This window comes from Diuraphis noxia, unplaced genomic scaffold, assembly GCF_037042655.1.
Source record: "Diuraphis noxia isolate RWA-SAM2 unplaced genomic scaffold, SU_Dnox_SAM2 contig0001, whole genome shotgun sequence".
In the NCBI taxonomy this organism is placed as follows: domain Eukaryota; kingdom Metazoa; phylum Arthropoda; class Insecta; order Hemiptera; family Aphididae; genus Diuraphis; species Diuraphis noxia.
Window position 1 is genome coordinate 26,862,789 of NW_028301711.1, and position 12,394 is coordinate 26,875,182.

General features: G+C 28.5%; 1 protein-coding gene across 1 annotated transcript in view; it reads right to left on the minus strand.

Moving 5' to 3' along the window:
• The window catches only part of Ziz (dedicator of cytokinesis protein Ziz), a 28,767-nt gene that overhangs the window by 5,349 nt on the left and 11,024 nt on the right, over positions 1–12,394 (minus strand). Inside the window, exons 19-30 of the mRNA XM_089215089.1 lie at positions 12,096–12,293; positions 10,355–10,873; positions 10,052–10,185; positions 9,870–9,955; positions 6,732–7,140; positions 6,045–6,313; positions 5,516–5,791; positions 5,157–5,441; positions 3,926–4,134; positions 1,522–1,941; positions 414–560; positions 49–271 (exon numbers count right to left, since the gene is read on the minus strand). Coding sequence (XP_089071215.1) covers positions 49–271; positions 414–560; positions 1,522–1,941; positions 3,926–4,134; positions 5,157–5,441; positions 5,516–5,791; positions 6,045–6,313; positions 6,732–7,140; positions 9,870–9,955; positions 10,052–10,185; positions 10,355–10,873; positions 12,096–12,293 — 3,175 coding nt within the window. The remainder of the gene's footprint in view (positions 1–48; positions 272–413; positions 561–1,521; positions 1,942–3,925; positions 4,135–5,156; positions 5,442–5,515; positions 5,792–6,044; positions 6,314–6,731; positions 7,141–9,869; positions 9,956–10,051; positions 10,186–10,354; positions 10,874–12,095; positions 12,294–12,394) is intronic.

The following is a 12,394-nucleotide window of genomic DNA, read 5'->3' on the forward strand; positions in this document are numbered from 1 at the left end:
GTTTATTTCAATTTTTATTTCATATAATAAAATACTCTAAAATTTTACTTTTTATAATTGTCTGTCGTTTCCATTGCTCACGCGGACCACTTTGAGATTGGCCGCCGCCAAGTGTAAACGGTGTTTCAAAAACAAAACTATCAATGTCATGGTTGCGTTCAAACTCGGAAACGGAATCGTTATCAATATCCATATATTTTTCTCCGTGGTATGGCACGACGTGAGTAATTTGTATGTACGCGAATTTCACATCCAACTCAGAAGTGGAAATCTATACGGCCAATAATATAAAACAATAATACAAAAGTTAAAAACAGTCAAATCAAATTAATTCAATAAACAACACAATCTACAGTCTATCAAATATTCAAACATAATTATGCCTATATTGGAATATTTATAAAAATGCTTACAGTACTTGAATCCATAATTATGCGTACATTGTCCCGGCCAAATTTATCGCCATATTGACACAGTAATCGTTCAGATACGTCTGATAAAGGTGTTAGCTTTGGTTCTTTATACACGAATTCGATGCCGTGTTGATCGCCAAAATATGCCTGAACAAAAACAAACAAACATTGCAAACAAAATAAGAAATACGTTTCATTATTGAACACAAAAATTATAATAGTATAAGGAACTTTATGAAATATGAATACATAACGCTTATTAAGTATATTGATATAATCTATATACCTATATAATATAATGATTATGAAAACTTATTACCAAAGTAATGTAGGTCATTGGTTAATTGTAAGTTATTTACGTATAAAATATTAAAATTATATTATATAAGGTGTAAGGTGTAACAGGAAGACCTGAAAAATGAAATAACTTTTGTTCTAGTTAATCATTATTTAAACATTTATTCTTATTTTTATATTTTATGAAAGTATTTTTAAAACTTAATAATGGGTATCTAAACCATCATGACTGTTTATTACGATCACTGAACAATAACAATAATTATATATGCAGTGGTGTATATATAGGAGGGGGGCTAGCAGTCATGCCTCCCATTAAATTGATGGTTATTATTTTAATAATTATTAAATATAGTAATGGACATTTATTATTTTTGTCCATGGTACGTGAAAAATTACAATATTTTTACTATACATAATAGGTAAAAATCTGATTTAGAAAAACGACTAACTGATGAATGCAGTGCTGCGTGTACTTTATTAAAAGTTACTAATTATAAACCAAATGTTAACGAATTGGCATCAACTACAAACATCACATCAAAATAAATAATTAACAAGTAATATTATTACAATATTGTATGTACCTAAGAGGCTAAGACCTAACTAGGTACCTAAAACAACTAACAAAATATTTTTCATGGCACGCTCGAAAAAAAAGGTAATTTTTGGCAAATGTGTTCAATAGGTTTGCCACCATATAGTAGGTATATTCGTGTGTGCTCCCATCCCATTTTAAAATCCTATATAACGCTACTGCAGCCTGTAGGTAACACGGAATATATGTATATTTGTGGTGCATATTATATACCTGTCCAAACAGCGTAACCCTATAATAACGGCCAAGCATCCGGCGGCCAGACTGGCGGGCGGACACGGCCGCGTCGTACGCAATGCCGACGGTCCGATAACAGTCGGCCAACGCGTGGTAGTCCTTGCGTTGCTCATACACAGGTATGACCAGCTTGTACAGCTCGCCGAAACACTCGTACAGCTCGGCCCGGCGTAGACTGACTGCGCACGCCTCCAGTCGCTCAAGAAGAGCCTGCTCTCCGTAAAGCGTGTCGTTTACTGCCACGCTGCCGCCACCGGAGTCCAGCTGCAGGCCCGTCTCGTCCCTGGAAATGTTCGACGAGATTTTCTCAAATGCTTCAGCACCCCATGACTGCGTTCCCTTCAGTTTCCGGTATTGCGCTACAAGCGCCGCAATGTGGAGCCTACAGCAGGCCGCCTGAAAACAATAATAACTTGATAGTTATATAGATACCCAGAGCCGGCGAAAGCTATGGGCGACCTGGGCGACTGCCCAGAGCGCCAGCACGGAGGGATGCCAAACTGAAAATTATTTTTATTTATTTATCTTTTAAAACACATTAACAATCTATACAATTTGAAATATTTTCATTATCTAATGTCGTTTTAATTGAAGATGCATCTTCAATTGTCTCATATAAGTCATATTAGTAGAATATAAGAATAATATAACAGCTAGTGCATCGATACCGCTGGTTTTGATGTAAAAATAATACACGGAACTACGGAAGCATATCACCGCATTAGTGTGTGTCAACTGTCAATAAAATATATAGAATATAGATGGTCGTATCTTATTATAATATTTACCTATTTATAAATAAAATCATATAACTAGACGATTAAGGCTAGATTCGTTAGAAAAACCGTGGCGGTAAAACCCATTCGGACCTTACGGTGAAAATACCGCAGAGTAAAGCGTAAATCAAAAAGACACAATTTTATTGTTTGACACACACAATTATTTATTCAATTTATTGTTTTCGACGAGCTCTCGCTCCGTACGGTCTGCTGTGTAATGTCAAATACTCAAATGTATAAGCTAACAAGTAACTGCCAACCATAGGCGCCCGCAGGGGGGTGCAAGCTGGGGCATTTGACCCCCTGGCTTTTTCAAAATATTTTTTTTAATTGAATGTTTTAAGATAAATAGATGACTATATACTATACAACAAATTTAAAATATAAAATAAGTTGTAATATAATACATTGTAAACGAGTATAATAAAAAACGTTATTATTTTAAAACACCTAGTAAAATTATAATATTTATCCTCAAATCCTAACATTGCCCCCCCCCCCCTAGAAAAATTTCTGTGGGCGCCAACAGGTAATCAATATTCATATGATCATATATTTTGTTTAGTAAATTTGTACATAGTATTTTGGTTTCTTTTTTACAATAAATTTCGTTTTAATTAATAAGTAGTTAGTGAAACCAGAAACACAATATTCCTATATTATAGGCAGTGGTGGGCTGGTGACGTGAAATAATATAATATAATTTGATTTGATATTTTATGTTAATGGATATACTTTGAATTTTGATAATTGATATGAATATATGATGATATATAATAATTAATATATGGCGCAACGGTCGATATAACGTGGTGAATCGCACATTCGCATATTTATTATTATGAAAATTAGTATTATTAACTTAACACGTTTTTCGCAGTATCTATAAATATGATAATATAAATTTAATATTATTTTCGTTGTACAATTTTATAAGTTAATAAAATAATATGTCTAACCTTATTACAATATTGTTATGATACAAAATACATGCTAATTTTATTTAACTTACTAAAAAACTTAATTTTAATACTACTCAAACTAGTCTTGGCGGGGGGGGGGGGGTGCTGTGTTAAGGGCGCCAAAACATGGTTTCGCCCAGGGCGCCAAAACTTCTTGCGCCGGCCCTGTAGATACCTAACATTCATTTTTCAAAAATTCGATTATCTTTAATTGCATAATATTATACTGACATCATATATAGTTATTTGTATGGACGTATGGTATATACGTAGAATGTAGATACCTACATAGTGTTAAAAGTTAAAACACGTGCTGCTTTTTATTATAGATTATGAGCGGGGTTTGGGACTTCTTATAACTTACGAATACACTATTAGTGATTACCCACGTTAAGTATCAAACATTATTTTTTTCCTAATCTATTGTTTAAAAAAGAAATACCTACTTTACATTTGCTAATGTTAAATAGTGATATACATTAAAATTTAAGAATAATTCCAAAATTTATCAACGCTAATCGTTGGATATGCAAAATTAAATTTCAGATTTAAATCTCCCTGGTGTATTGGTACGTCCAGAGTACAGACATGTAAATGCTTTGAATCCCGAAAAGTATTAATGAGATGAGCCGTCCGAACCTCTGAAAAGTCACCGTTGTCATCGTGATTTCGAGCCATAGTCTGTAACCAAGTTAAACGCAATTCGGGCGTTGAAGCATATGAGTTCGCCAAACTATGTTGGAGATCAGCCAGCATTTCAGGGTCGTGGTTCAGGTCCTTCATACGAGCAGTTGCCATTAGCACGGTCCTTACGCGTCTTGTTAAATCCTTCACTTGCATTGGAAATCCTAAGACCAAAACTCATTTAGGTGATTATAAATAAAAATGTATTTATGAATACGCTTTTAAATATAAAAGCTTTTTAATACAAATAAACATTAGTTATCATGTTTTTAATTGTATAGCCAGAACTTAAAAGTAATAAGGAGATTTACTTAACATGGTCACAAGGATACAAATTTAAGTAAGAAATATCACAACTTAAAATTATTATCTATACTCGAAAGTTCAACGTAAAAACTTTAGTTAAATATATTATATAAAATTAATATTTCATGATTAAGTACTCACATAATTTTCTTATTCAAAATAAGTCTTTAGAGGATATCGTAGCATTGTATGTTTTCTCTCTCAGGACCATGCGTAATACAGACAAAACGTGTTATTTGTGTTTTTGAGTTATTTTAGAGTAAAATAACTTATTACGAAAATTATAGTGGATACAATTTTTGAGGTTTTGACACATAAACTTGTCGAAGTATTGACTTAGAACAATTAAATTTATAATTCAAAATATAAAACTTAAAACCTATGTCAAACTCTCAAATAAAAAAATTCTCTATACTTTTTGTGACGGGTAACTGCTCTTAGTTTACTCCAAAAATAATAAAAAATTATTTACATGAGTGGGTAAATGTATTTATTTATGTTACACATAAGTCTGAGAGAGAAAACAAATATTGTACTGACATTCTTTTAATAACTTATAAGTATTAAGTGATGAGTGAAATAACCTGAGAAATTGGTAACTAATAAGTTGTTTTTGAACACGATTGAAAAAAAAACAATATTTCAATTTATTTTGATAGTATTGAACTTAAAATTGAAAAATTACACAAACCTTAATAAAATTAACTATATATATGGTTAAGTTAGGCTAAAATATAATCTATAGAAATTAAATTTTCTGCTAATTACAAATAATAAACTGTAAATTTAGATTAAAGATGTTTGAAATATTAAAATAATGTGTTTAGTATATTTTTCGAAAAGTAAAACTTCTTTATTAATATTATTAATTTGTACGTACCAGTATTTTTCATAACTTTATCACTATTAGCGTAGCTATTGATTAATGAGAGACTTTCTTGAAACCGTGAGTTATTGAGACCGGCAGACGTCAAGTCACCTAACAACTGTGACACGGCAATAACAGTTTGCAAATGAACTCTGGTAATATTTGACGAAGAAAGTTCGAAATTGCTTCGCATTAACAGATAAAGAGCAGCACAGGATTCTTGTCGTACCTTGGGAGATCGACTATTACAACCATTTAATAATTGGGAACAAAGTTTGCCAACTAACTGAGCAGTACCTTAACAAACAATGATAATATATAAAATTTATGATAGTTTTAAATTAGTTTGATAATGTACCAAATTTAAATACCTTTAAATAATACACGAGAAAAGTTATTAATAAATGATCTTAAAGTAGCGAACACATGTCCACAGACTAATGTAGATTGTGGGATGCATAAAAACGCCAAGAGAGTGGAAAAAACGCTCTCCATGATGTCATTTTCACCGTTGTACGCCATCAAAGTATCCTTAAAATGAACACAATAAGATGAAAGAGCATCGAGGATAACTAAACCCACTTCTGCAGTAAGATTAGCTTCAGATTGTACTCGAAATGTCATGTTGTCATCAGTAGTAGCGGTATCTAAAATAATTAAACATTAACATAATATATTAAATAATTATATATTCTCACAAAATTATAAATAAATATATTATAAATAAAATAGTTACTAATAAAAACACCAAGGTTTCTTAATTAATTACTTATTTGAATAAATACTAATATAGGTGATTTAAAGGGTTTTAAAATATTATTAGAATATACTTTTTACAAATACCAAACTAAAACTCGGATTACACTAAAAAATAATAAATATTTGTTACTAAGATATAACCTTTTTTTGAATTTTCTACCCGGCCAATGCTGCCTGTACCATTGCTACTTAATATGGTAGGTGTTAATTGTGATAGTTGTGTTTGACAATTTGAATTAGCTGTTGTTTCAGCATTAAATTCAGATGGTGGTTGCATTCGAGCAGGTAATGTCATAGATTTCTTTGTTGTAGTAGTAGAAATTGGCTGAACATTATCTCGGTTATTTGCAGCTAATGTCTCTTCCACTATATGCCGGCGTCCCATGTACCGAAACTCTTGTAAACTTAACCTACACATTAAAAAAATATATAGATTCATATTATGTTTGACGCTTACTCAAAAATTAACAATATATACAGTTAATTGCTATTGAGTTATTTTGAATAATATTTTTATTGTTTTAAGATGAATATGATCTTTAAAATTAATTATACTATACTTCATTCACATTCAGAGGCCACTGATATTTCTTCTTAATGTGAATGGAGCATAAAGTAACTAATTTTAAAAATCAAATCATGAAGAATTGATAATTAATTCAATATTTCACTATAAAAAAAATAGGTCATTACAAAGTAAAGAATTAATACAGGTTTCTCATTTCAAAACAATTAAAAAATACCTTATATGATAAATTATATAAGATACACCATGTAGATATTGTAGATGATATAAATTATATCTTATAAAAGATAAGTTCTACATACTCCATAATTTTAAAAAATGCCACAATATCTGATTCTGTACAGTAACGCCACCACGATATTAATTGATCTTGAGAAGAATATTTCAAAATAAACAAAAAACATACAAGGACATCTTTGACTTCAGTTGGTTCTAATTTGCTTACTACATTCACTGAGTTATCAGTAGTAATGTGAAATGTCTGTGTACCACTTATAGATCTAGAATGACGATTTTTATTTGAAATGTCCGATTCGGATACATAAGAATTTCTTCTAATGGCAGTTTCTTGTGAAAAAATTGACAAGGAATTTGTTCGATCGGGAGAAGACGAATTCGAAGCACATGTATTTATACTTAAGTTAGAATCGGTTTTAATCAGTTTCTCTTGCTGCTGATGATCCAGATTAATTAACTTTTTTGACGGCGTTACTAAAAAAACAAAAACAAAATATATTATTACAATTTTTATTACATAGAATACATTATATTTGAAGCAAAGTGGAAAACCATTTTTTTAATGAGCATATTGTTCAATTTTTTACAAAATTTGTTAAAATCACGAAAATTTGGAAGAAATTGTAGTAAAATAAATTATAATAAAGTGAAGCAATATATTTATATTAAAAAATAAATTTAGTAATATAGGTAGATAAACTGTCCTTGTTCAGTATCTTTTTTCGTATGCAATGATTTTTTTATTTATCATTTAATTTATATTATGTAATATAATATGTTACGAGTAAAATGGGATAGTTGGGCATTGTGCAAAATGCCCAATTTTAGAGGGTAAAGTGAAAATAAAACACAATGCTCAGACATTGTTTACAATGATGTTAGTATGGATAACTTACCTATTAAAAAAAATATTGTATTCATTTATTTATTATTATTGATTAGATACATATTAATATACATAATAATGTTTAATAACATTAAAAAGCAACTATATTTATTTGTTTGAGCACGAATTGCTACTGTGTAGAGTTACACAGTTTATCTGGCGGTTTAAATGTACACTTATTTGTTTGACACTTTTGTGTACAACCACATCTATTATATCCTTAACCACCTAAGTTACAATTGTAGAGCTACCTCCCTTAGTAAAATTATGTTTTCAGATACTTTGTCAATCGTAATTAAAAACTCCTTGCATAACTTAAATTGGTCACAACTGTACATTTAATTTTTTTTCCTTGCTTCTAATTTCATATACAGGGTGATTCTTTTATCAAACAACACTCATTATTTAAAAAAGTATTGACTTTTTTCAATTTTTTTTTTTTTCAAAATTGTAGATTTACACTCTTCTTGAATTGTTTATTATTTTTATATTTTTCACCCTTATATTTATTATATACACCACCATCAACTTTTGATTTTCAAATGGTAACCTATACTTCAAATTTCATAATTTAATAAAGCTATTTTTTTAATTAATTATTACGTTAAAATTTTGAATTTAGCGCTAGTAGTTTATGAGTTATAGGTATTTAAAGTTTAGATTGGCAGAGTGGAGTGGTACGGGGTTACCCCGCAAAATGTTTGTCCACTACTCCGCTTGTCTAAACTTTAAATACTTATAACTCATAAACTACTAGTCCTAAATTCGATTTTTATGTATCAAAATTTTTAGAAAAATATTCTGCTTTGGAATATGAAATTAAAAAACTATGTTGCCATTCAAAAAAGTAAAAAACTTAAAAAATGATAAGGATAAAAAATATTTAAAAATATAATTTTTTAATAAAAGCGTTGGTTTTTTAACAACTTGAAACTATGTAAAACAATATTTTGAAAAAAGTCAATACTTTTATAAATAATGAGTGTTGTTTGATAAACGAATCACCCTGTAAATTGTATTTTACTATAAAATATAAGTTTACATTTATACTAACAAATAACAATATATTTAAAGTTTTAAATTACCAGAAAGTATGACACCTAGAATATTTCAAAGATCACATTATCTTGCTCTATCTACATTATTATTATTTTGGTATTCTTATCATCACATTCTCGCCAATTTTACATACATTATGCTGCATAATAGTATAATTTTATTTTTTTTATATTTTTACAGTATGTTGAGCAATCCAAATTAACTAGACATTGTTATAGCATGACTGATCATAGTAAACAATAATTATTATTACTAACTTATAACTTTACTCGAAACTGATGGGCACTGTGCAAAATGACAGATCATTGTTGCACAATATCTGACTACCCCACTTTGTCTGTAACATATATAGGGTCTCCCACGGAGATCTGACTAATAAAATAACTTTTGTTCCAATCGATATTTTTTAAAAATTTCTTTTAAATATAATTCAAAGAAAATTGCGCTACATTTTCAGAATACATTTTTTTTTTTTTAATATTGAAAATAAAAAACTTAAAAATTGATAAAAAATTTTTTCGAAATATTCAATAATTCAATATAGTCAATTTGTAAATCTGATTTTCAGGAAAATGTATAAGATAAAAACCCTTATTTAAGTCAAATGGCTGATTTTTAAAAAAAATTTTAAATATCAACATTTTTGGTAAGTAAATTATGATCTAGTTTATGTTAGAAACATTTCAATTTCAAAAAATATTTTATATGAACATTTTATGGGTTCATGTTAAAATCTAATTAATTAATTATTTAATATTAAAAATGTTCTTATAAAATATTTTTTTTAAACTTTATATTATTCAAAATTAAATGTTTCTAATATAAACTAGATCATAATTTACTTAGCAAAAATATTGATATTTAAAAAAATTTAAAAAAATCAGCCATTTGACTTAAATAAGTATTTTTTCCGTATACATTTTTCGGAAAATCAAATTTACAAATTGGCTATACGCCTATACTGAATATTTCGAAAAAAATTTTATCAATTTTTAAGTTTTTTATTTTCAGTATTAAAAAATAAAAATGTTTTCTAAAAATGTAGCGCAAGTGTCTATGAATTATATTTAATAAAAAATTTTTTTTAATATTGATTAGAATAAAAGTTATTTCATTTGTCAGATCTCCGTGGGACATTCTGTATATTACAGTAACTTACTCAATGACAAGGTACATTTAACATTTACTGTACAGAAGAGCAATTACCTATAGTTCTAAATTTCCTAGTATGTATAAAATTATAATAAGAAAAACTTACGGTGGCTAGCAATTGCTGCAAAATATGTGGAATCTCTCAAGTTCAAAGACATTCTTGGACCAATTTCGTTAGTAAGATTAATTGGTCTAAAATTCAAAAGTTTAAAAGTTATTACAATACGTTGTATAATTAATACACAAACATAATAATATGTTTGGTAATCAAATTCTCTCTTGAATTACCTTTGTGAAGATAAATTTATAGGACGCTTCATAACTTGATTAACTTTTCGTTTTCTATAATCTAAACGTCCAATATTTTCAATAACAACTCCGAGCCAAGGTAAGTATAATGAAGCAATTCGGGCCATTTGTCCCTGAAAACAAATGATATAATACTAGTGTGACACACAGGATAACTAAATATATTAAGTGGAACCTTGTATATTAAAATCAATAAACAATTCTTCAATTTATCAAATATCTACTAAGTATATTTAAATTTGAAATTATAAAAATTATGCACTTCACTAAATTATTACATACTTTTGATTGATATCGATCATCAAGCTCGTGTTTGGCAAGTAAATCACGAAAACACGCAATAGCTGAGTGACGGTATTCATATGGTGAACAAAATGAATTTGAAACTTCACGTAACAATATTGCTGTTAGGAAATGATGACGACAATATTCATCTGACATGTAATATCGAGAATGTGGTGACCATCCTTGTGGCGTTTGTCCGTTCTGGACTGGTAAATTAAATGAGACATAGTGTTCGTGTGATATAACTATTTTCATGAATAACAACTTTGCGCTTCTAACAAAAGTTGAATCACAAGTGGACAAGCTGTTAATATATACATTTATCAGTCGAAATACAAATCCTCGATCCATAAATGTCAAACATTTCTTTAAGAAATGAGCTGCAGCCATATTCAACTTGGCAACTTGTGATGGCATTTCTTTGTGTTTAACAGTAACATATGGCAATAGTACATCTATTAAGAGATGATGAACACGAGACTGATATTCTGAAGAAAATCTTTCATTACGACGCATCTGTGAAAAATATTAATGGATTTTCAAAAATTGTTTATGTATACACGCTCACACATCCAAGTAAACATTTTTAAAATTACAATATTTAATAAAATATTTACTTTATTTATTAGTGTATAGTGTGTTCTTGTATACAATTTTTAAAGTATTACAACCTTTGCATTTTATTATAGGTAGTTGATTTTTTGATTAAATATTAAGGCAAAATTTTAAAAATAATTATTTTTATTCATCAATTCACATTTACTATGCTTAATACTTACACAGAAAGTCATATTATAACTCCAATATAAAATAGTGTTTGAGATTTATGAAGAGGGAAAGGAGTTTTAAGTCTGGGAAGCCAATTTGAGTCTCGGCTAGATAAAACATTTGTATAAGAAAAATGAACTAGAAAACTTTTACCATACAGATAAGTTATTGTTATTTCAATTTGAAAAAATAAAATATGAGGGTGGACTTTAGAGGCGGTTCAATTGAAACTGTTGTTATTTATAGAATATATTATATACATATATGAATTATATAATATTCATTATAATGTTATTGTAATAATAATAATAGAGGAATTAATACTCAACTTATCAGTAACCACTAAAACTGCATTGCACTAGTTTTAAATAATATAGAGACTTTTCATGATATGGGTATTTTTAGATTTAAATCATATTTGAATACTGTTTAATGATTCACATTTAAGAGAATGCCACACACATATTTGCTGTCTCCATCTTACAAGGGTAAAACTTGGCAAATTTATGCTTAGCAGATCACGTTTAGCTCTGTTAGTTTAAAAATTAGAGTAAATTGGCCTATTATGAAACTTAATGGTAAGAACATTATCTGTGTTTGTATGTGGGTTTTCTATGATAACTTAGTTTTTAGTGAGTTATGAGCATTTTTAATTTATGCTTTTTTGTACACCCATAATTTGTTACAAAATTAAACTATTGTAAAAACCCACATACAATCACAGATAATCTTCTTCACATTGAGTTTTATAATAGGTTGATTCACTCTAATAATTAAACTAACAAGCTAAACGTGATTTTCTAAGGGTAAATTTTCTATGTTATACACTAGTAAGACATAAACAACTAATGGGTGTGTAGCGTCGTCTTAAATGTTTTGAAGTATTGTTATTTGCCTTTTAAAAAACTAACTTAGTAAAAGGAAAGAGGGATTTGTGAATACACTGTTTTTAATAAAATTATAATTATACCTTAATTCTGTTTGATGTCAATAGATATTGTCCCATACTCTTTATTACAATTTGAAAGAAAAAGTTTGAGTTGACTAAAAATTTATTAATCAATAAGAAATCTGTATTATCCGGGTTGAGTAAATTTGGTAAATGAGCTAGGAGTTGATCGTGCACAGTGTTATTAGGTGTGTTTGTTGTTGGAGTAGTAAAAACATACTGAAAATAAACATAACATTTTAAATCACAAATATTTACATTATTATTTATTAATTAAAATAGTCAGTATTAAATAATATTCGTATAGACTATTAAACTAA